The 26,113-nt window shown below is 41.0% G+C and overlaps 1 protein-coding gene across 1 annotated transcript; it reads left to right on the forward strand.

The window, feature by feature from the left end:
• The first annotated feature begins 393 nt into the window (after window positions 1-393).
• LOC106573130 (TBC1 domain family member 15) lies at window positions 394-22,227 on the forward strand. Its single transcript, XM_014147852.2, has 17 exons — window positions 394-546; window positions 1,206-1,301; window positions 1,397-1,471; window positions 1,868-2,024; window positions 2,305-2,512; window positions 7,221-7,323; window positions 7,484-7,693; window positions 9,158-9,286; window positions 9,560-9,663; window positions 9,892-9,986; window positions 16,950-17,066; window positions 17,289-17,389; window positions 17,537-17,636; window positions 20,727-20,824; window positions 21,028-21,144; window positions 21,274-21,360; window positions 21,502-22,227. The coding sequence occupies exons 1-17, from the start codon at window positions 523-525 to the stop codon at window positions 21,700-21,702; spliced, it is 2,022 nt and encodes a 673-aa protein (XP_014003327.1). The 5' UTR covers window positions 394-522; the 3' UTR covers window positions 21,703-22,227.
• Window positions 22,228-26,113: the final 3,886 nt, after the last annotated feature.

Genomic DNA, 26,113 nt, shown 5'->3' on the forward strand with positions numbered 1-26,113 from the left:
ATAACCGATTATTGAATTTCTTATCTAGTAAACCTATGCCATTCACTGGGATATCGCTTACAATAGGAGATTTTCCAGAACATGCTTTATTCTGTAGTAAAGATTTTATCCCACTAGGTATAATTGTTTCTTTCAATAAATGCTCTCTGTGTTAACAGATTCCCACTAATACTAACTACTTGGCTGACTAGGACAATGTTTTTTGAGAACCAACTATGGTAATTACGGTATCGCCCCATTATTCCATATAAAACATTTACGAGGGGAAAAGTTGTGTTTGTACCACAAAGCCCAGCACACTAAAATACTGCTTGTGCAACAACAAAAAAAACGCCAATTTCACAGGACCACATACTCCAGTTGCTGCAATTAACCATCAGCAGTTACACGTCTGCGTGGTAACGCCTGAGCTAACTGCGCCTGCGCTTCCCGGAAATGCGGAAGATGACTTGTCACTGTTGTTGAAGCTGTCAGGCACGTGAGCTGCACTGTGCAACGTCGTCGTGAGTGCAGGCAGGCGATATGGCGGCTGATACTCCTCCCAAGGTACTGAAAATGCACAACTTTTGGAATATCGTCTTTGCGCCTTTATTCTCCGTTTTTTTTTTTTTTTTCGTATTTAGATGCATCTATCACTAAATGTGAATATAACCGTGGGGAAGGAGATTATGTTGATGCAAACGCTTGAGCTGACCCACTTTGTGGTGGTGTCCATCAGCTGTTTTTCCTTGCTAAACTAGCTAGGTAGCCAGCTAACTATCTTCCAGCTCACAACAATGCCACGGAAGCATATAAGTAGATCTCGGTAGTTGAATTTCATGAACCTGTGTGTGTGTTGTAAATAACTACCTGATACTATCCGTTTCCTCTTGCAGTTTGAAAAAACAACCATACATCGGCCAAGTGACTGCTCAGTTAGCATCTAACGTTAGCTCGTTGCAGGTCTAGGTGCTACCTCGCTTGCTCACCCGCTAGCTGACCAGTTAGTTCAGTTCTCTGGATTCCCTAGCTAGCTGTCTGGTGGTCTCTTTTTTTAAAAGTTTTTTGTTGTTGTTGGCCAGTGCTCTTGGATTTAACGTTACTATACAGCTAAATACTGTTGTTGGCTAGTGTATTGAGAGAGAGAGATTAGCATGTAGAATGTAACATAAATTCACCCATTATTACCATAGCTGATTTTCCTGCTGTATTGCATTTTTCTTCAGGTGTTATTTGAACATGAAGGTGTTTTCATACACTCAAACGAAGACGGCGAAGAGCCAGATCTCCTTGTTTCTGGGTTCCTACGGCTCATTGATAAGGTTGATATCAGTGCCTGAGTTGTTGTTGATTGTATTTCAATTCTTGAATTCCAGGAACTTGTATGTATGCTTATTGTGTTTTTAATGATTACCAGGATGGTGAAACTATCGTGGAATACAAACCCTTGGAGGACAGTGTTGATCCATCCAACATGTTGTGTGCTGGCAAGGTTTGACATTTTCTTTTGGAATGTTTAATTCACCAAAATGCCAACCAATTGTTCAGTAACTTTGTGCGGTATATCGCTATGTAAATTGGAAAGAACCTGTAATGCATTTAACTAAGGATATTATCTGACAGAACTTTACTGAAGATTTGTGTGTATTTGTCAAAAGTGTTAACCATGGCTAATGGGGATAGTCTCTTAAAACAGCTGCCTTCCAATAACTTTTCCATTAACCAACATTCCATAAATATTCTTCATGATTCAGCAAAATCAAGAATTCCTATATTTAGCCACACCATTCACACGTCTGTTTTAAGCTTTTAGAATTTGAATGATGATGATGGGAAAAGACCTGATTCATCATGTTATTTACGAGGTGAATCCATTCCGTTCCCCCAGGATTCCAGCTCGGTGATGGAGTGGGCCCAGTGTCCCGGGGAGGAGAGGTCGACTCCTCAGCAGGCTGTGGTAGAGCAGCAGCAGAGCTATGAGACTGAGTGGGACATGATCAACGCAGTCTCCTTTCCTAAGAGGAAACCCTGCTCCAACGGAGAGGGTGGGTGGACAATTGGGTGCATGCCAAAAGAATGCCTCCTACATGTAACATGAGCTTTGTTCAGATGGCTTCACTTAACACACAAGTTCACTTACAGCAGAAGTTTACTAAATTGTGTGAAGTGGGTTTGATATGAGAATCTCTTGCCGAGGTTTGGGCTTTCCTTTTGTAAATTTCCACTATGGTTTATTAAGGACTGAACATAGTTTGAATTGTATGTTGAGGTCATCACCAGATGAGCTCAGAATGGAACTGGATTAATTTCTTTGCTTTCTTCCAGGTGCATTGAACCATACGCATGAGAAAAGCAAGTGGGCCTTCACCTTCAGTGTGTGGGACCTGAGGTCTATCACAGTGAAGGAGAAGGGCTCGTCCCGCCTGATGTTCAGACTGAAGGAGCCCCCCACCTCCCTGCCAGTCCTCCACTTCCACCAAGGGGGTAGTGAAGACTTCCTGGACTGCTTGAGGAGATATGCCTTGATCACTGAGTGAGTGCTTCAGCGTTCTGGTCTGCTAAACTAGTCCAACTGGTTCTGAAAAAAATAAGCTGTTATTTGACGATTGATCAATCAATCCAATTGATTTATGAAGCCTTTTTACATCTGCAGTGGTCACAAAGTGCTTTACAGTAGAAACCAAAGAGCCAGCAGAAGTGGTCAGGAAGAAGTGGCCAGTAAAAAACAAACGTATAGGAACCAGGATCAGACATGAATATATTCTGATTCCATTCGATACCATGGTTATTGCATGATTACATTTAGTTTCTAAGTGCAATCGTGGACGCTAAACGACCTCTGACGATGTTATGTAGGCCTGGTAATGTGACTGTAGTGAGCGCAGTGTGGTGAATCTCCAGCAGAGGGCCCTCTGAGCCCATTTGAATCACAGGATGATTATTTTGTTGATTACTACTGTATGTTCTTCCAAAATAAGTCACTGCTCCTTTAAGGCTTTCGTGGCGGAAGGTGGGCCACCCTTAGTAGCCTATAAAATCTATTGAAACGTTTTACAACCAAAACCTTTTTTGTCTGTATAAAAGATTTCCCTCCAGGGCTCAAATAAAAAATAGATAAAAAAATAAAATAATTATATATATATATATATATACACATACACATACACATACACACACACACACACGGGTCTGGGACGACATATCCAAAATTCATAAAATCACTGCACATCAAACATTTTTAAAAAGCAATGAGGCTGATGCAACAGATTTGGACTGTTTAGCTTAAGATGTTGATAAAGATTTTATTTCTTCATATTATAAATTTCGCAATGCACACATGGCTGTGGGCTACACGCGATGTTCCAAAATGCATTTAATGGGAAAACGCCATTCTCAAAAGCACACCGCATGCGCGAGTGGTGCCCGAGATGAAAATGATTAGTTAGGGGAGATATAAAGATGCATGAACTAGCATGGCTTGTTGATATGACCACGATTGTGCCTTTGGCTGCTGGACAATAAAATAATGTTGATTTTGAAAATCAATAGAACATAAGATAAATGCTGGTTTCAATGCAATATGAAGTGTTTTAAAATTCCCTCAACATTTCTACGGTGGTATTTTGGCTAGGTTAAGCTTCTTTAAAACAAGGTAAGACATGCTTCATAAAATGTCCGTGTCTTAAACAATTAAGTTTGGTTATATAGTTTCAAAATGCTGACCACCTCTCAGATTTAAGGTGGTTGATGTGTGGTCGCAAAATGCACTGTCCTTCACTCTCTGGTCTTGTGACCATTTGATCTAATGTCAAGCCCTGGTGTATGTTTGTATACCGTGTATACAATCCTATTTGTGGAGGATAAATGCCAAAATGACCTGTTGTCGCTATACCCACCATTAGACCAGAGGGGTATACTACGTACCGGGTTTGAGGAGATGGCGAGGTAACTTTGGTCAACTCTGAGTTCAAGTGGCTCACCTTTTTTTTAGGTAGGTAAATTTCTATGGCAACAAATCCTTCTGAACTAACCTGCTCTGGGGCAGGCTAACTCCATTAATCCTGAATGAAGTCTCTGAGCCAGGAGTTGAGGACCAATGAATTCAGATACAATCTTTGTGAGAGGGAGGGTGTTTACATCCCCTTCATTTGTGAAAAACGACTGATTTTAAATAATTTATTAGTTAATGTTTGTGTTAAACTCATAGTGTACCCATGAGTTTAACAGTCAAATTGCCAGATTTAGAGGTTCCAAAAACCTTCTATGGATTATGTCTATGGCCACAATGCAACAAGCTGTTCCACAGAAGGGGCGATTAGTAGTGGGGGGAAAATGGTGATTGTGCATTGATAAGCACTCCAAAGATGGCATTAAATATAAGTAATAAAGACTGCACTTCTATAAACCTATTTCCCACCATAGCCTGCTGAATTTTGCAAGATAAGTTTCTCTCATTTTGATTTAGTCACAAATGTAAATGTGGCACTGACTCGCCCACTCCACAATGCCCTTTCCCACCTGGACAAAAGGAACACCTATGTGAGATTCCTGTTCATTGACTACAGCTCAGTGTTCAACACCATAGTGCCCACAAAGCTCATCACTAAGATAAGGACCCTGGGACTAAACACCTCCCTCTGCAACTGGATCCTAGACTTCCTGACAGGCCGCCCCCAGGTGGTGAGGGTAGGCAACAAAAAATCTGCTATGCTGATCCTCAACACTGGGGCCCCTCAGGAGTGTGTGCTTAGTCCCCTCCTTTACTAGCTGTTCACCCACGACTGCGTGGCCAAGCACGATTCCAACACCAAGTTTGCTGATGACACAACAGTGGTAGGCCTGATCACTGACAATGATGAGACAGCCTATAGGGAGGAGATCAGGACCTGGCATTGTGGTGCCAGGACAACAACCTCCCTCAATGTGAGCTGATTGTGGACTACAGGAAAAGGAGGGTCAAACAGGTCCCCATTAACACCGACAGGGCTGCAGTGGAGCGGGTCGCGAGTTTCAAGTTCCTTGGTGTCCACATCCCCAACCAACTATCATGGTCTAAACACACCAAGGCAGTCGTGACGAGGGCACAACAATGCCTTTTCCCCCTCAGGAGACTGAAAAGATTTGGCATGGGTCCCCAGATCCTCAAAGTTCTACAGCTGCACCATTGAGAGCATCCTGACCGGTTGCATCACCCCCTGGTATGGCAACTGCTCGGCATCTGACCGTAAGGCGCTACAGAGGATAGTGTATATGGCCCAGTATGTCAGTCGAGCCAAGCTTCCTGCCATCCTGGAACTCTATACCAGGAGGTGTCAGAGGAAGGCCCAACAAATTGTCAAATACTCCAGTCACCCAAGTCATAGACTCTTCTCGCTGCTACCGCACAGCAAGCAGTACCTGAGTGCCAAGTCTAGGTCCAAAAGGCTCCTTAACAGCTTCTACCCCAAGCCATAAGACTGCTGAACAATTAATCAAATGGCCCCCCGGATTATTTACATTGACTTTGTTTTTACACTGCTGCTACTCGCTGTTTATCTTTAGTCCCTACCTACATCTACAAATTACCTGTGCTAACATGTACCCCCGCTGATTGACTCAGTACTCGTACCCCCTGTATATAGCCTCGTTATTTGATTTAGTAAGTATTTTCATAACTCTATTTCTTGAACTGCATTGTTGGTTAAGTAAGCATTTCACAGTATGGTCTACACCTGTTGTATTCACTGCATGTGACATAACATTTGATTTGATGTTTCAGCATTGTCTCACAGAAGAATTTGGTGTTCGACTAGCCATGTGTGACATGCACCCACCGTTACAAGCCTGCTAGAGTTAGCAGCAGGCGGATACTGTCTGAGCAATATCCACCGTCATAGTACGCATAACGTCTGACCTGGAGTGTGAAGCTAACTGAAGCTGACTAGATTTATAAAAGCCTGAGTAGATCTAGTATGCTTTGTTGTATACCACTCTGGAATTAATTGGTAGATAGAAGATGGGTAGTTAAGGAATTCTATGTTTTGGCTCAATAGAGGGGGTTTTCACCACCTGAAACACTTGGCTTTTTCATGTGGTTTCTTATCTAATATGCTAGTGATTTGCATAATGTCTACTAACCGGTGCCCCCACACATCCTTGACTAACCGGTGCCCCCGCACATTGACTCTGTACCGGTACCCCCTGTATATAGCCTCGCTATTGTTATTTTACTGCTGCTTTTGAATTATTTGTTAGTTTTATTTTATTTTTTTCTTAACCGCTTTGTTGGTTAAGGGCTTGTAAGTAAGCGTTTCACTGTAAGGTCTACACCTGTTGTATTCGGTGCATGTGACAAATAAAATTAGATTGATAGCAAACACTTGGTTTTCCTCTCCCTATCCCATCTTCTGCCTGACTGGTTAGTGGGCAGTTTCTCCTCCATGAGAGAGCTGGGCTTTCTGTTTGAGCCAAATATCACATCATATAATTCCCCCTATAGAGGTACTGTGCTCCTCTTTCAGTCAGCGCATATAGCTGTTGAAGTTCTTATCAAGGCCTTTCATAATGACTATTTTCAATTAAAGCTGCAATATTTAACTTTTTAGGCGACCCAACAAAATTCACATAGAAATTATAGTTATAGGTCTGTCCTGATTGAAAGCAAGTCGGTAGATCTGCTCTGTGTGTGCTATTTCTATGCTTCCCATTCTTAAGTTTTGTTTTTGCATCTTTTACTTTCAGTTTTGTACACCAGCTGAAAATACAATATTTTTGCTTATGGAAAATATATTAAACAGAGATTTACATGGTAAAATGATTCTCTACACTATACTTTGTTTTGTGTCAAACTGAAATCAGGCGAATTATTCAAAGTTTTGCAACCAGGAAATGGCGGAGCGATTTCTGCATAGTGCACCCACCTTTAAGTGCTGGCCGGCCATTTTCAGCCAGGCATCTGGTTAGAACGGAGAATAGGCAATGAATGATATCTTGCCCTGTACCATGTCTTCCAATAAATATTGTGTTTTTGTGACTGTTAACCCTTTAAGAAATATGATTGAATTTGGATATTGACGCTATCAGGGTGCTTTACCTGCTTTGCATGAAGGAGAGAGCACACTTTAATGTTTCTGAGGATTATGCATTGTCTTGTTGCGTCTCTTCCCCTCATAGAGCCTTGATATGAACACCTTTGTCTGAAATGCATGCTCACTCGTAGGGTCCGGATCTCTAATATACATCATTTCCTCGTATGTTTTCAGGGCCCCAGATGATGAAACCTGCCTGCTGGTCAGCACTCCCAACAGAGCTCTGTCTCAGTCCTTCGAGAACCTTCTTGATGACAACAACTACGGCCTTGTTACTGTAAGAGGCTACTATTGTCATGCAATTAGTTGTCATAGTCATACATATGGCACTTACCTAGCCTGGTTAACCAGAATGACTGGTTGTGAAACGAGCACGTACATCTACAAGGGGGAAAAAAGTTAATTTTTGCCGTCATAAGACATGTTTTCCCTTACAGAAGCTCAAGAATGATCCGTACGTGACGACCCTGGGGGGCTTCTCCAAGGTCACCAACTACATCTTCGATGCGTTCCGTGGCTCAGAGCTGGAGCAGCAGCAGCGGCCCCCGGAGGAGATGGCTGACCTAGACATCCTGGGACTGGGAGAGGTCATCCCTGGCCTGGAGATCAACCAGCAGGAGGAGCCGGGCTTCGAGGTCATCACCAGGGTGAGTGGATGGAGAGTGTGACATAACAGCACCTCTGGCCATGAGCCCTGGCATCCCAAGATGCTGTGGGGGTCTGAAAGGGAAGTAACAGGCCAACCGACCAGCTTGGACAGCTATTGAGTGTGCAGGCTTTGTTCCAGATGTAGTACAGTAGGGCTGTTGTTGTGAGGTGTGTTAGAGTAGACTGGGACCAAATGCCCTTTTTCTGATAACTAGTTCATTGTATCTACCATGGAGCCCATTTTCATAATATTACCGTATGTCCCAGCTGCTTGCTGTAGTTAAGTTGTCGTGAAAAAAACGGTCCTTTATTTTAGGGCATTTTTCACCCTGCCAGCTCCTATTAGTTCTCTTTAGCACGGTGGCACCAACTCGCCTACGGTGAAGCATGGTGGTGGCAGCATCATGCTGTGAGGATATTTTTCAGCTGCAGGGACTGGGACACTTGTCAGGATCGAGGGAAAGCTGAAAGGAGCAAAGTACAGAGATCCTTAATGAAAACCTGCTCCAGAGTGCTCAGGACCTCAGACTGGGGCGAAGGTTTACCTTCCAACAGGACAACAACCCTAAACACACAGCCAAGACGACGCAGGAGTGGCTTTGGCTCAAGTCTCAGAATGTCCTTGAGTAGCCCAGCCAGAGCCCGGACTTGAACTCGATCGAACATCTCTGGAGAGACCTGAAAATAGCTGTGCAGCGACGCTTCCCATCCAACCTGACAGAGCTTGAGAGGATCTGCAGAGGAGAATGGGAGAAACTCCCCAAATACAGGTGTTCCAAGGTTGTAGCTTCATACCCAAGAAGACTCGATGCTGTAATCGCTGCCAAAGGTGCTTCATCAAAGTACTGAGTAGAGGGTCTGAATACTTATGTAAATGTGATATTGCATGTTTTTATTTTTAGCAAAATTAAATTACAAAAATGTAAATTAAATTACCAAAAATGTGTCTAAACCTGTTCATGCTTTGTCATTATGGGGTATTGTAGAATAAGGCGGTAACGTAACAAAAATGTGGAAAAAGACATGAGCACACTCGACACGATCGATGAGCGGATGTTTACTTCCTACATGAGTTGTTATTTTTCAGTTTTGTCCTACAAACTGATTGTAGTGGTAAAATAAAAAGGTTGAAATGTTTGTCACTCCAGTCAGAAGAGGCTCAGCGACAGTTCCTTTCAACTCATTTGCTATGGCATCGCGCTAGTGTTCCAGCTCAGCCAATGTTAATTTTTCAGCCTTGGGTGAATTTTGACTCGTTCTATTGTCCAGCCTAGTTAGAGCAGAGTAGAATCAAGTCTGGACACCCAGTAACTCTTCAGGAGGAGGCTTGGCCAACCCTGGTCTAGTGCCTATGAATGGATTCTTTGGCAGTGGTATCTGTCTTCAGCTGGAGTTTGTCTTTTAACATGCTTACAGTGCAGAAGAGTGCATGATCTTATTGGTTAGGGATTTGTTTGTCTCAGATCGACCTGGGAGCAAGGCCAGAGGTGACGAGGAGGCAGCCACTGTCTGCAGAGGACTGGGCTGAGCACCAGGAGAAGGGAGGAAGGATGAAAAATGTCCCTCACCTCAAGAAAATAATATTCAAAGGGGTATGTTGAATTTATGGAGAGACTAAGAGGACCTGGTAAAGCACCTTCTCCAGTGAAACTCTCTGGGCTTGTTTCCCAGACAGAGATTAAGCCTAGTTCTGGACTAAAGTTACCTTTCAATGGAGAATCTCTATTGAACTGACATGCTTTTTAGTCCCGGACTAGGCTTCATATAATCTGTATCCGGGAAACTGGCCCTCTGTGTATATTCGTTTGTGGTAACTATCAATTCTGGGTAAAGTCATTCTTCTAAATGATGTCTTGATCCTGCAGGGCTTGTGCCATGCGGTGAGGAAAGAGGCCTGGAAGTTTCTGCTGGGGTATTACCCCTGGGACAGCACCTACGAGGAGAGGAAAGGCCTACAGAGGAGGAAAACGTATGTGTGCTTTACACAGACAGACAGACAGACAGACATTTGAAACAGCTGTTTTTATTATAACAAATGTATTATCACCACTAATCAAAGTGGCCAATGTGGTCTTACAATGATGATCAGCCATTGTTGCCATTTTCCTTTGTTTAGCCTATGCTGGTTATGTGAGTGAAATATGAGTCAAGTGTCCTAGTGAGATGTTTCCATGTTGTTTTCTCCCTGGTGAATAAGGGATGAGTACTTCAGGATGAAGCTCCAGTGGAAGTCTGTGAGTGAGGAGCAGGAGAGGAGGAACTCCAGGTTGAGAGACTTCAGGAGCCTGATAGGTAAATGTCGATCCCATTCACCCTGCTGTCTTATCAGGCTGTTCCAGCTGGAGATAACAGTACATACATTACTAATTTGGTTGCACTTGACTAAACATTTTTCTGTGCGACCAGTATTTTTATTTTGGTAGCACCGTACAACAAAATAATTATCGAATAAAAATAAACTCAATGCATAACAATATTTCTCCCCAATTCTCTTCTCTTCACTGCTCAAACAAGACAGGCTGATACATTGTTTACAAATCATAACCAATCATAATGCTACAAATTCTTAAACGTAGCTAATTAAACCAATCGCAGGCCAGGCACAACCAATCCTTTTTACGCAAACTTTCCCTCCAGAACTGTGCCGCCCCTTTTTGTCAGCTAAGTAATGGCATTAGCTAGCAAGCTAAACAACAACAATGAAACGCAGCGGATTTTACATTTACGTCATTTAATTTTAAGCTTTCTCTAACAAAAAACGAATGATGAAAATTACCGACCGGAAGATGCTGCTATAGGAGATGCTGCTTCCGATCGACCTCTGGAAAAAGATCTACACTGAACAAAAATCTTATGTGCAACATGCAACAATTTCACGTTGTTGCAGTTCATATAAGGAAATCAGTCTATTGAAATAAATTCATTAGGCCCTAATCTATGGAATTCACATGACTGGGAATACAGATATGAATCTGTTGGTCACAGATGACTTATTAAATAAAAAGTAGGGGCGTGGATCAGAAAACCAGTCACTATCTGGTGTGACCACCATTTGCTTCATGCCGTGCGACAAATCTCCTTAGCATAGAGTTGATCAGGATATTGACTGTGGCCTGTGGAATATTGTCACACTCTTCAATGGCTGTGCAAAAATGCTGGAGATATGTATTTATTTATTTATTTATATATTTACTTATTTATATCTGCCTTTATATCTATCTATCTTATTAATATATATCTCTGAGTATAAAGGCAATGGAAGAACTGGGACATTTTCAGCATCCAGGAATTGTGTCCAGATCCTTGTGACATGGGCCTCTGCATTATCATGCAGAAACATGAGGTGATAGCGGCAGATGAATAGCACGATAATGGGCCTCAGGATCTCGTCGTGGTATCTCTGCATTCAAATTGCCATCGATAAAATGCAATTGTGTTCATTGTCTGTAGCTTATGCCTGCCTGTACCATAACCCCACCGCCTCCTTGGGGCACTCTGTTTGACATCAGCAAACCGCTCGCCCACATGACACCATTGAAGTCAGCTGCGACGCCAAACTGCAGTCCGGTCAAGACCCTCGTGAGGACGATGAGCACACAGATGAGCTTCCCTGAGACGCTCTCTGACAGTTTATGCATAACTTTTTCGGTTGTGCAAACCAACAGTTTCATCAGCTGTCCGGGTGACTGGTCTCAGACGATTCCGCAGGTGAAGAAGCCGGATGTGGAGGTCCTGTGCTGGTGTGGTTGCACATGGTCTGCAGTTGATGCCGGGTTGGACGTACTGCAAAATTCTGTAAAGTAACACAATGCGGCTTATGGTAGAGAAATTAACATTCAATTCTGTTGTCTCGCTAGCGTCCCACCTCGACAACAGCCAGTGAAATTGCAGGGCGCCAAATTCAAAACAACAGAAATCTCATAATTACAATTCCTCAAACATACAAGTATTATACACCATTTTAAAGAAACTTCTTGTTAATCCAGCCACAGTGTCTGATTTCAAAAAGGCTTTTCGGTGAAAGCATACAATACGATTGTTAGGTCAGCGCCTAGTCACAAAACAACATACAGCCATTTTCTAGCCAAAGAGAGGAGTCCCAAAAAGCAGAAATAGATATAAAATGTATCACTAACCTTTGATCTTCATCAGATGGCACTCATAGAACTTCATTTTACACAATACATGTATGTTTTGTTCGATAAAGTTCATATTTATATCCCAAAATCTCAGTTTATATTATTACGTTATGTTCAGTAATGTTTTGCCTACAAAACATCCGGTGATTTTGCAGAAATACTCATCATAAACTTTGATGAAAGATACAAGTGTTATGCATAGGATTATAGATAAACAGCAACCGCTGTGTCAGATTTCAAAAAAGCTTTACGGTGACAGCACACCGTGCGATAATCTGAGTACAGCGCTCAGCCACCAAAACAAGCCATACAGATACCCGCCATGTTGTGGAGTCAACAAAAGTCAGAAATTGTGTTATAAATATTCACTTACCTTTGATGATCTTCATCGGAATGCACTCCCAGGAATCCCAGTTCCACAATAAATGTTTGTTTTGTTCGATAAGTTCATCTTTATGCCCAAATACCTCCTTTTTGTTCGCGCGTTTAGTTTACTATTCCAAATGCACAAGGCGCAGGCACTAAGTCCAGACGAAAAGTCAAAGTTGCATTACAGTTTGTAGAAACATGTCAAACGATGTATAGAATCAATCTTTAGGATGTCTTTATCATAAATCTTCAATAATATTCCAACCGGACAATTCCTTTGTCTTTAGAAATGAAAGGGAACGGAGCTCGTGCTCACAGCTGTGCGCGTGACTAAGCTAAAGGCTTTCAGCCAGACCACTGGTTCAAACAGCTCTTATTCACTCCCCTTTTACAATAGAAGCCTGAAACAACGTTCTAAAGACTGTTGACATCTAGTGGAAGCCTTAGGAAGTGCAATCTGACCAAATTTACATTGGATAGGCAATCACTTGAAAAACTACAAACCTCAGATTTCCCACTTCCTGGTTGGATTTTTCTCAGGTGTTCACCTGCCATATGTGTTCTGTTATACTCACAGACATCATTCAAACAGTTTTAGAAACTTCAGAGTGTTTTCTATCCAAATCTACTAATAATATGCATATCTTAGCTTCTGGGCCTGAGTAGCAGGCAGTTTACTCTGGGAACCTTATTCATCCAAGCTACTCAATACTGCCCCCTGTTCCCAAAGAAGTTAACAGCTCTGGTAGACATTCCTGAAGTCAGCATGACAATTGCACACTCCCTCAACTTGTGACATATGTGGCATTGTGTTATAACACAACTGCACATTTTAGTGGCCTTTTATTGTCCCCAGCACAAGGTGAACTTGTGTAATGATCATGCTGTTTAATCAGCTTTTTCGTATGCCACACATGTCAGGTGGATGGATTGTCTTAGAAAAAGAGAAATGCTCACTAACAGGGATGTAAACAAATTTGTGCAGTAAATGGGGGAGAGCTTTTTATAGGTATAGAAAATGTCTGGGATCTTTTATTTCAGCTCATGAAACATTGGTCCAACACTTTACATAAGTGGTCACCAACCAGTCCACTGGTCGATCTCCAAGGCATTCCTTGTCCATCACCAAACATTTACAGTACCAGTCAATGGTTTCAAGACACCAACTCATTCAAGGGTTTTTCTTCATTTTTTTTACATTTTCTACATTGTAGAATAATAGTGTAGACATCAACACTGAAATAACACATGGACTCATGTAGTAACCAAAAAAGTATTTAAACAAATCAAAATATATTCTTCAAAGTAGCCACCCTTTGCCTTGATGACAGCTTTGCAAACGCTTGGCATTCTCTCAACCAGCTTCACCTGGAATGCTTTTCCAACAGTCTTCAAGGAGTTCCCACATATGCTGAGCACCTGTTGGCTGCTTTTCCTTCACTCTGCGGTCCAAACCATCTCAATTGGGTTTGGGTCGGATGATTGTGGAGGCCAGATCTGATGTAGCACGCTCCTCCTTGGTCAAATAGCCCTTACACAACCTGGAGGTGTGTTGGGTCATTGTCCTGTTGAAATACAAATGATAGTCCCACTAAGCGCAAACCAGATGGGATGGCGTGTCGCTGCAGAATGCTGTGGTAGCAATGCTGGTTAAATGTGCCTTGAATTGTAAATAAATCACTGACAGTGTCACCAGAAAAGCACCGTCACACCACCTCCATGCTTCACGGTGAGAACCACGCATGCGGAGATCATCCATTCACCTACTCTGCGTCTCACAAAGACAGCAGTTGGAACCAAAAATCTCAAATTTGGACTCGTCAAACCAAAGGACAGATTTCCTCTGGTCTAATATCCATTGTACATTATATACATTTTTTTGCTGTTGGTGGGACGTACACGTGTTTCAGCAGAACGAGCGCTGGGAAGACAACGTTTTTTTTTCTGTTTTTTTCCCTTCCGATTTTGAACAATTTCATGTGTCTGAAGGGAGAACTCCTCCTACACTGCAGGCCCAGAGAGCAAATGAAGCGCACCTATAAGCCTTCCCGCTGGCCAATCAAGTAGCTTAGATTACCACATTGACACCGTTTCCTTGAGCCATAGGCTGTAAGAAGACGCATTGAACACACGGCAAAAGTTGACACTGAGATTTCAAAACTTTTTTAAAACCATAACTATACTCAACGACTACAGCAAAAAGCTTCTGTTTTTATGTGCAAGTTCATGTTTAAGTGGAAATTCACAGCTGTCAACACTTTGTTCAACACCTTCATAAGCAATATTCGCATGAGTTATTATTAACGGCTTGTCTTTTTCATAATATCTCACTTTCTCTAGTCATAGGAGTAACAACATTAATTAGTGCATGAGGCAGAAATAATGCAGTGCGACTTGAGTTTCTCCCGTAAGCTGGAAGACTGTTCCTTTTCTCAGCGGAGGGTGAATCACGGTTAGTCGGATGAGGGACAGCCTCACTGCTGCTCCCCTCCCCCCAGACTGACCATCGGATGCAAGGCATCAGTCCAGTAAAAAAAAAAAAAAAAAATATTATGCCCACTTAGCTGTGCCTCACAAGTAATACAGCAAAGTATCTATTACCAGTGTGATCAGAAACCTAAATGTTTTAAATATAATTTCAAAATGATCTGAGAAGAGCTACATTGGCATGGCAATTTAAGCAACGCCAATATGCAGTGATAATGTATTGGGCCTGTAGCCTACTGCACAAACCTCATTGCTACAGAATGGTTTTTAATTAGTTGGGTATGCTTATATTTTGTATAGTTAAGTAAAAAAAAATCTGAGTGGTAGATCTCAGCTTGCATTTTGACTCAAAGTGATCTTGACTCAGGGTACATGTTGCATTTATATTTTTGTTCAGTGTTCATGTCTGAGGGGTTTCTTCACGATTTCAAGTGATTGAGGGACAAAACTAGCAGCAAAATGTTCTGTGAGTACTGTCGAAAGTTTGGTGTAATAGCAGCAGGGAAGACTTCTTTTGCTCCTAGGTCCACCAACCTAAGACACGAGTTGTTGCTAAAAAAATAAAATAAAAAAAAAGCCAAAAGCACATCAATTGCCGGGATAAGGGCATCATGGCAGGAGCAACATCACTACGTCTACTACCAGATTTTTACCAAATTCAGACCCATGCTACTTACCCAGAAAAATAATGGATTACTAATCAACCTGACCTATGGAAACAGTGTCCTGCGCAATCATTATTGGCACCGTTGCGGAAGCTATCCGGAGTTTCTACCTTAAACCCTAACAGCAAGTTGATTTATTAGCTAGATTCTAGATCAAAGAAATTGACTAGTTATTGTGAGAGGAGACTAAATATTTATTAAAATATCCAAGTATATGTTCATAGTCGGCATGTTGCCTTGTTAAAACATTACTACCTACATAATAAACGATCTGTTAACTGATATCCATTACTGTATTCAGCTTAGTTTGCAGTTGCACTTTTAAATACAATGGTTGTTGATCACCTATATTGTTTGCTGTTGCATTTGCGAATACAACACGTTTTCTATATTACATTTGTTTGTACAAAAGTAATAACCTACAGTGCCTTCGTAAAGTATTCAGACCCCTTGACTTTTTCCCACATTTTGTTACGTTACAGCGTTATTTTAAAATGGATTAAACTTTTTTTTCCCCTCATCTACACACAATCCCCCATAACAACAAGGCAAAAACAGGTTTTTAGACATTTAAGCAAATTCCGGAATATCAAATTTGCATAAGTATTCAGACCCTCTACCCAGTACTTTGTTGAATCACCTTTGGCAGCGATTACAGCTTTGAGTCTTTTTGGGTATGATGCTAGAAGCTTGGCACACCTGGTTTTGGGGAGTTTCACCCATTCTTCTCTGCAGATCCTCTCAAGCTCTGTCAGGTTGGATGGGGAGCGTCGCTACATAGCTATTTTCAGGTCTCCAGAGATGTTTGATCGCGTTCAAGTCCGGGCTCTGGCTGGGCCACCCAAGGACATTCAGAGACTTGTCCTGAAGCAACTCCTGCGTTGTCTTGGCTGTGTACTTACGGTTGTTGTCCTGTTGGAAGGTGAACCTTCACCCCAGTCTGAGGTCCTGAGTGCTCTGGAGCAGGTTTTCATAAAGGATCTCTTTGTACTTTGCTTTGTTCATCTTTCCCTCGAACCTGATGAGTCTCCCAGTCCCTGCTGCTGAGAAACATCTTCACAGCATGATGCCTTGACACAATCCTGTCTCGGAACTCTGAGAACAATTCCTTGAACCTCATTGCTTGGTTTTTGCTCTGACATGCACTGTCAACTGTGGGATCAAGTCATGTCTAATCAATTGAATTGACCACAGGTGGATTCCAATCAATTTGTAGAAACGTCTCATAGCAAACGGTCTGAATACTTATGTAAATAAGGTATTTTTTATTTTTTTATACATTTTCAAAATGTCTAAACCGGTTTTTGCTTTGTCATTATGGGGTATTGTGTAGATTGGTGAGGAGAAAAAAATAAATTTTAGATTTAGATTTTAGAATAAGACTGTAACGTGACAAAATGTGGTAAAAGAGAAGGGGTCTGAATACTTTATGAATGCACTGTTTGTTTTAACTCTTACTGCATTGGTTTTACTGTAGTTTGATTTGAGAATATTCAGCTTTGAGGAAGCATCTGAAATGCCTCTGTTTGGCGTATCCTTTCTGAAATAGGCTTAATATGGTTGTTTATTTATCTGTGAATGTCTTGTCTTCTCAGAGAAGGACGTGAACAGAACAGACCGAACCAACAGGTTCTATGAGGGCATGGACAACCCAGGCCTGGTGTTACTCCACGACATCCTGATGACGTATTGCATGTATGATTTTGATCTGGGTAAGTCATAGCATTATTGCCAAGTCGTACAGCAGATATCATCATTTATATCTGATTGGCATAGATTCTATTGACGTCTCTTATTGAAGATAATTATGAAATTGTTGCTGTTCACCCGTAGTAACATAGCTAATTCGGCAGTCACGGCTGATAACTGCATATCAGTGGGATTTGTCATGCTCACCTTATAATTAATGTTATGGGAATTGTACTCGTCTCCAGGGTATGTCCAGGGAATGAGTGACCTCCTCTCCCCGATCCTGTATGTGATGGAGAATGAGGTGGATGCCTTCTGGTGTTTTGTCTCCTTCATGGATCATATGGTAAGAAATGTAGCATTGTTTTGTCTAGTGCTGTTTTTGTGTGTGTGTGTTTTGACTTGTTTACTTTGATATGCCCGAGTGTGCTGTTTTTCTGACCCGACTTGTGCGTCTGTCTCCGTGTGTATGTGGTGTTTTGGGCGTGTGCAGCACCAGAACTTTGAGGAGCAGATGCAGGGCATGAAGACACAACTGATCCAGCTCAGTACTCTGTTGAGGCTGCTGGATCTGGCCTTCTGGAACTACCTCGGTACGCCACACCACCTGCCTTCCCTCTATCATTCACCTCTTCATGTTCAGCTTCGAAAAGCATACTTTATAAAAAAATCATTATCATTTGCGTACTAAGCTGTAAAGATTTTGGCAAATCCTGAGAAGTAAATGAAATGTCATTTTAGATTATCAATCAATACAGCAGTCTTGCATATACAGTGCCTTCAGTAAGTATTCATACCCCTTTTTCCACAATTTGTTACAGACTTAATTCAAAATGGATTAAATTGATGATTTAACACACACATAATGACAAAGTGAAAACATGTTTTTAGACATTTTTGCAAATGTATTGAAAATGAAATTCAGGGGGCCTCCCGAGTGGCGCAGCGGTCTTTGGCAGTGCATCGCAGTGTTGCGGCATCGCTACAGCCTTGGGCTCGATCCCAGGCTGTGTCATTACCGGCTGTGACCGGGAGTCCCATAGGGCGGCACATAATTGGCCCAGCTGGTTAGGTTAGGGTTTGGCTGGGGGGGGCTTTACTTGGCTCTTGCGACTCCTTGTGGCGGGCCGGGCACCAGCAGGATGACTTCGGTCATCAGTTGAACGGTGTTTCCTTTGACACGTTGGTGCGGCTGGCTTCCAGGTTAAGCGAGCGGGTGATAAGATGGTTTTGCGGGTCATGTTTCAGAGGATGCATGACTCGACCTTCGCCTCTCCCGAGCCCGTTGGGAGAGATGAGACAAGATCGTAATCACGAAAAAAGGGGGGTAATAAAATATATATAGATATCTCATTTACGTAAGTATTCACACCCCTGAGTCAGTACTTTGTAGAAGCACCTTTGGCAGCGATTACAGCTGTGAGTTTTTCTGGGTAAGTGTCAGAGCTTTCCACACCTGGATTGTGCAACATTTACCCATTTATTTTTAAAATTCTTCAAGCTCTGTCCAATTGGTTGTTGATCATTGTTAGACAACTATTTTCAGGTGTTACCGTAGATTTTCAAGTAGATTTAAGTCAAAACTCTAATTCGACCACTCAGGAACATTCACTGTCTTCTTGGTAAGAAACGCCAATGTAGGTTTGGCCTTGTGAAAGGTTGTCCTGCTGAAAGTTGAATTCATTTCCCAGTGTCTGGTGGATAGCAGACTGAACCAGGTTTTCCTCTAGGATTTTGTCTGTGCTTAGCTCCCTTCAGTTTAAGTTTTTTAAATCTTAACTCCCCAGTCCTTAACAATTACAAGCATACCCATAAAATGATGTAACCACCACTATGCTTGAAAATATAGAGAGTGGTACTTAGTAATGTGTTGTATTGGATTTGCCTCAAACATAACACTTTGTATTCAGGACCAAAAGTGAATTGCTTTTCCACATTTTTTGCAGTAGTACTTTAGAGCTTTGTTGCAAACAGGGTCAGGCCCTAAAATGAACACCTGTCACCTGCCAAATGCGGGTAGGTTTTGGCACTGAGGGGTAAGACGTCTATTTCACCAGCCATGTTGGCGGGTGCTCAGGGCTCCGCAGTGTGAGCATTTCACTCACATTTGTGACTAGAAATAGTCAAGTATGAGCACATCTTATAGTAAAATAAATGCCGCTGTGGATGTTTTCAAAGTATTTGGTTTCATAGCTGATAAATTATTTGCACAAAGTCAAAAGAACTACGATTCCTATGTTGCCTATCCCATCTCGTGCTGCCTGGCTGGGGGCCGTGCGCACGTGAAGAGCTGAGTGAAAGATTCATTGTTGGAAGTGCTGCACACAGGCATAAAGTTGGTCTAATTAACTTAGTCTACTACTGAAGTTAGATTTTGTCCTTGTGTTTCTCTGCTATTTATTTTGTTTTGTTCACAAGCTAGGTTGTTTTTCAATGTTTGAGTTTCAACTGCTATGGAAGAGAAGAAAACGCTTCTACTACTCAGACTCAATCTCACAGGCACAAACATGACTAAAGTCATGTTACCAATGGCAACATCCCACCCTTAAAGGGGCAGGTGAAAATTTGTCTCATCAGTGATATTTTGGTTAAAAGACTTGGGTCACAAAAATGTAATTAAACAATATAACATATTACTTCTTACTAGTAATACATGTATTGTTTTAGAAACATTATACAAAGCATGCTGATCTGTTCTTTAGTGTTTTTGCTGGTGTAATTTTAGTGGGAGAAAAATATTTTGGCTGGTAAAATTCTGCGTGGATGGTAGATTTTGTAATCTACCTGCCACAGTGGCTGATGGATCAAAAAGTAAATTTTTGGCGCTGAACAGGATGCATGTTTTGGAATATTTGTATTCTGTACAGGTTTCCTTCTTTTCACTCTGCCAATTTAGGTTAGTATTGTGGAGTAACTACAATGTTGTTGATCCATCCTCAGTTTTCTCCTATCACAGCCATTAAACTTTAACTATTTTAAAGTCACCATTGGCCTCATGGTGAAATCCCTGAGTGGTTTCCTTCCTAACCGGCAACTAAGTTAGGAAGGACACCTGTATCTTTTTAGTGACTGGGTGTATTAATACACCACCCAAAGTGTAATTAGTAACTTCACCACGTTCAAAGGGATATTCAATGTCTGCTTTTCTTTTAAAAATGTACCCATCTACCAATAGGTGACCTTCTTTGCGAGGAATTGGAAAACCTCCCTGGTCTTTGTGGTTGCATCTGTTTGAAATCCACTGCTCAACTGAGGGACCTTACAGATAATTTTATATGTGGGGTACAAAGATGAGGTAGTCATTCAGAATTATGTTAAACATTATTATTGTACAGTGAGTCCGTGCAACTTGTGACTTGTTAAGCACATTTTTACTCCTTAACTTATTTAGGCTTTCCATAAAAAAGGGGTTGAATACTTATTGACTCAAAACATTTCAGCTTTTCACATTTAATGAATTTGTAGAAATGTTGATGAACATAATTCCACTTTGACATTGTGTAGGCCAGTGTCAAAAAATATCTAAATTGAATCCTTTTTCAATTCAGGCTGTAACACAACAAAATGTGAAAAAAATCAAGGCGTGTGAATAATTTCTGAAGGAACTGTAAATACAAGTTCAACAATATTCCTTTCATCCTTGGTTTCCTCTGATTTTGCCTCGTGTGTTTTGGTTCCTCCAGAGTCGCAGGATTCAGGTTACCTGTATTTCTGTTTCCGGTGGTTGCTGATCCGCTTCAAGAGGGAGCTCAGTTATCCAGATGTTCTTCGTATGTGGGAGGTGAGTTCTGTTCTGTCCATATACCTTTGACCTGTTAGCATAAGTGTCTCATCATTTAGGGGGAAATCAATGTCAGTCTCTCGCCTATGAGATTTGATTAATGACTCAAGGTGATGATTTTATCACTTTTTTTATTTTTGAGTTCATGATTTATCTTCATATTCTGATAGGTCTTGTTAATAAGACTTCCTGGTTCTGCTTAGGTCATGTGGACTGGCTTGCCCTGCCAAAACTTCCATTTGCTGGTGTGCTGTGCCATTCTAGACTCAGAGAAACGGAAAATCATGGAGGAAAACTATGGCTTCAATGAGATCCTCAAGGTAACAGCAGTCATTTGCAGATTGACTGGTTGGTCAGTTGAAAAATATCAGACATTTTCAAGAACGGTTGTTGGGAGTGTTTTCCAAGTGAATTAGTTTTAAATGTCATTGTTTTGTATGTTAATCCAGCACATCAATGAACTCTCAATGAAACTGGACATTGAAGAAATCCTTCACAAATCAGAGGCTTTCTGTATGCAGATCAGAAGTTGTAAGGTATGGTCAAGGATGTCATTTTGTACTTTCAATTGAAAGTCCATAAGAGTCAATTAAAATAAACTATGCAGGTCCAGATTTACATATTGGTTATGTCTTGGTTGTATATAATCTACATATTCTTATTTTCTTTCCTTTCAGGATTTGCCTCATTCAATAATTGAGATCCTGGGATTCAACACAGAAAGCGAACTTCCCAGATTACAAGGGCAGGAGTTTGGGACTCTTGATTCTCCTCAGTCCCCCAGACCCACACAGAGACAGGAGGTCTTCTCTAATGGTCACAATGGACATTACAGAGAACCCCCTCAAAACGGCTGCAAAGTCACTTTCATATCATAGTGAACAATATCATTCATACAGAGACTTTGCAATGTCCACATACCAGAATGAGTATTTTGGATTCAGTTATTGGATAATTTGTTAACTGAAGCAAGCTTATCAAAGCCCTATAAGAAGAGATATGAAGAGAAAATAATGTAAAAAGGATTTAAAATTATTATTTTTGTAATTTCTTGTACCATATTGTCTTTCATTTAAATAAGTCATTCCTCCTTGCTAAGGTTTTTTTTGTAAAGACTGGCAAGGTGAGTTTAATTTGTAAAGTAAAAATATGATGTTTTTATTTCAACTATAACTTTTTCCTGAATCACACACAAGCATTAAATGTTGATTGATTTAAGTTAAAAACAAACAACTACTTTTATCAAGATCTAGCCAGATATCAATTTGGTAGTAAATTACAAAAGTGCTGTAAAATGTTTTGTCTTAATGCTCTGTCACAATAATACCCTTTTCAAATTGAAAATGTGAAAAGAAAACTCTATCTTCCTGAATCAAAATAAAAGTATAGCCTTTAATTATGTACTCAGTACTGGAGTATAATGTGTTACTTTGCTCTGAGATTTTCCTATTGAGGGAAGCATTCTTTTCCATTTCATATATATATATATTTCGTACCCTGTTAGAGGAAATGTGTGCACACTCATACACTGTCCTGTAAGACTTCCTTTGACCGTTTTGGCAAAAACAAAATGTAAACAAAAAAAATCCTCCAAAATATCAATGATATTTCAATTTGGGTGACTGTTTATTTAATACAATATTTTGCTTGCTTCCAACATTCTGAATTGTGCACTGTCTGTATCTAGGCCAGGAAGGAAACTATAGAGGGAGTTCCGGCCCATGTAGTGAAATGCCCAACTCTTTCACTCATCCGGTCTTGTATATGGTTTACACTGTTACATGTGTTGTCTTTTCGCAAATGACTAACAACGGTATGTATTTATACTGTTGTTTTCATTATGTTGTAAAACAACAGTTGAAACATATTTTATTTTTCATTTGGATATACACCTTTCCGATCTCTGTTTTGAAAATGCACTCAACCTTGGATTAAGAATACATCGCCATCTTTCCTTTTGCAGTTGCTTGGAAATTAGTAGTTTAATTGGATGAAACTACAGTGGTGTTCAGGGCACTGACAAGTTTTCTATACCCTATCTATTTACAAGACCTGTTTCATGCCACTTTAGACATTAGTCCCTTGTCCTAATTCAGATGGGGACATAGCTGTTGTGTTCTTGGTGTGTTGCCAGAATACCTAAACCTATTGGATTTCAAGTACTCTTCCATAATGTCAACAACCTGCATTAGTCTTTGTCTCCAATGTTTACATGGTAAACACCCTTTGGTCTTCAAATGACTTCCTCCAATCATTAAGTTGTGCAGAAATGTCACATTTTATTATTTCACTGCTGTGTGAAGTATTAAAGCCAATTTATGCTTGCTCTGGCAGTGTGATCTTGAGGCTCCGTATGGAGGGTTTGAAGCAATTGCGGAGGCTCTTGCGGAGGCAAAAATCCAGCTCCGTACTGCATCGCCGTGCGCCTCCCAAATGTAACAATGCGAAGCTATTGGTGAGTGAAGGGCTGCATGGAATGGGATCTAGTGTCCTCTGCAATAGATAGTTTGGTTGGTTGATTGATTGGTTTATTCAAGCCATCTGCGATACATGGATGACTTGATGGATGGGTTCATTGATTGGTTGGTTCGTTGGTTGGTTGATTTAGCTTTGAGGCTCTCTTGATAACCGCATGACCTGCATGTTCCATTTAGACTTTATATTGCTATGGTCTTTCTTCTCTGAGTGATGCGTACTTAAAGACATGCTCCGTAACTTTGGCGACTACACATTTTTAAACCTCCAGCTTTGGGCTGGATGTGTCAATGTGTAGTTCATAAATGAGCAGAATTATTCTTACCTCCAATTAACCATGAAATCCTTAGTTTGAAAGGCTATTACAAGAATATGGAGAGTTATGAAAACTGGGTGTTTTGCAAATGTTGAACTTACAATATGGCTACAAATACTGGAAAAGCTGAATCAAAGTCCAAGTATACAGCTTTGACGATATTCTTGCAGAAAAATGAAATGTAAATGTCGCCTTTGCCCAAATGTACCTGGGTGACTTCACACTACATGTCATGTAGCTGTGCAGTCATGAGTGAACAGGGAGTAAAGGAAGGGACTGAACACGCACCCCTGAGGGGTCTCTGTATTGAGGATGAGCGTCCTGGGGGTGGCCCGTCAGGAAGTCCAGGATCCAGTTGCGGAGGGAGGTGTTTACTCCCAGGGTCCTTAGCTTATTGATGAGCTTTGAGGGCACTATGGTGTTGAACGCTGAGCTGTAGTCAATGAATAGCATTCTCACATAGGTATTCCTTTTGTCCAGGTGTTGCAGTTAAAGGTCTGTGCGTAAATATGTAGTGCACATAAAAAATACCTTTGAGGTTAAATTCCCATGTACCGAATAATAAATACAAGTTAAATGGGTTTCCATCACATTTTCAACTCTAGGCGTACTGATGGTGTAGTCATAAAAAATGTTGCGAAGTTATAGCGAATGTGCCTACTCTGGTATTGGCATGTGCACTGTAGCCAACAGCTTGCAGATACAATGCAGGTATAGTATAGCCTACTACATGATGAAATTCATATGGACAAAAGTGCAAAATTATTTTTATTTGTCAAATGGCAGCCAAGCATCGATCATCAGGTCACCAGAATAAGACCCTCGATATTTATTGAAAGGAACAAGCAGTCCAACAGCAGTCCCACCACTGCTACACCTGGCTTTCAGCTGATCCTTGTCTGGCAGCAAAACAGTTCATTCAGCCTTATTTACTGCCTTTTAAAAAAACGGCTGATATGGCTGACTTGCTTAAACAAATGTGGTTTCTAATGACAATTGAGATATACAAACTATGGCATAAGGGGACGACAAGCGGATAAGAGGCAATCCGTAATTTTGATTAAGACATTAATGAGCGAGCAACGATGGATGTATTCAATATAACTTTGTTTAGCACTTAAATGTACAGCGACAGAATTCAGAACATGGGCCAGTCTTAGTGTTCTCCCTGTACACCAAGTCAGAACTGTAGGAAAAAATAAAGGGGGCATATAAGCAGACAATGAAAGCTCTTACAATATTTGATGATTACATTTCTCTAAAACAAGTTATAAGCTACATAAGAGGGGTAAATAGACTAAGGCACATGGGCTACTAACATCTTACTACACAACATACACTTGGTATTACTTTTTTAGCTACAGTATACATATCTCCCTGGCATATTACATAATTTATGCAGCAGCATACATTTTTGGGCTCACCTTGTGCTGTGCTCACTTGAACAGGAAGGTGGTGCAGCTTTCCTTCGTGGGCAAATTTTGTCATCAAAGTATGTATGGCATTCTCTGAATTTATGGTGCTTTCAAAACAACTGGGAACTCGGGGAAAAAAACAAGGTTGAATCATGATGACGTCATTTATCTTCAGGTCGTAGCTCTAGAAAGAGGCCGTATTTACAATTCCGAGTTGGATGAACATTCAAAATGTATTTTCCTAGTCGGAGCTTGTTTATTCCCGACTTCCCAGTTGTCTTGAACTCAGGGAAGTCAAGTTTTCCCAGTTCCGAGTTAACAGTTGTTTTGAACGCAACACAAATCATGCTTCATTGACAGCATGGCCAATGTTGAATGTTTATCATTTTAAACTTGGAAAAGAGACCCTTAATCCCAGATTTGGGACCACACAGCCACTGTCACTGATTCCTTCCAAACCACTCATTGTTGAATTTGCAATTTCCAACTTATTTTGTAATGTCCAGTGGCTGATGAGCACCGATACGTTTTATCTATAGTTTCTCTTCACATGACAAGGATTAAAAAGGATTTGCCAGTAGATTGTCGACTTGATTCATGATGACTGCTAGCTAAGATTTTGAAAGTATGATGTTGACATGATCAGTCCAATCAAAGCTACTGTACATATGATTTGATGTCATTTTATGTGTGACCAATGACCTTGAGCCTTCTTGGATGGGCACTGCTAATGTAACTATGGCAGCACCCAAGGGGCTAGAATTTTCAAGGTCTTCCCTTAGAGTTGGCAGTGACGTTGTGTCCCCATGAGTGACAGAACACTGAGCCAATCACGGCGCAACGCTCCATATTTTCTGCTGACTTGCCCCACCACCACAGAAAGCACTGAGCTAGGCTGAAACACCTGCAGTTTGGATCTGCCTTATTCAAGAAAACTAAAAAAGAGACCATGTTTGTATGCAGCTTTATTAACTCAATGATGTATATATTTTTTTTACATTGTTTACAAACTCATGTGACAAGAATTAATGCCAAAATTACATGCAAAACAGGCAAGCCCCCCCACCAAAAAATGTGGGTCTC

The sequence above is a fragment of the Salmo salar genome, chromosome ssa16 (genome assembly GCF_905237065.1).
Source record: "Salmo salar chromosome ssa16, Ssal_v3.1, whole genome shotgun sequence".
NCBI classification, from domain to species: domain Eukaryota; kingdom Metazoa; phylum Chordata; class Actinopteri; order Salmoniformes; family Salmonidae; genus Salmo; species Salmo salar.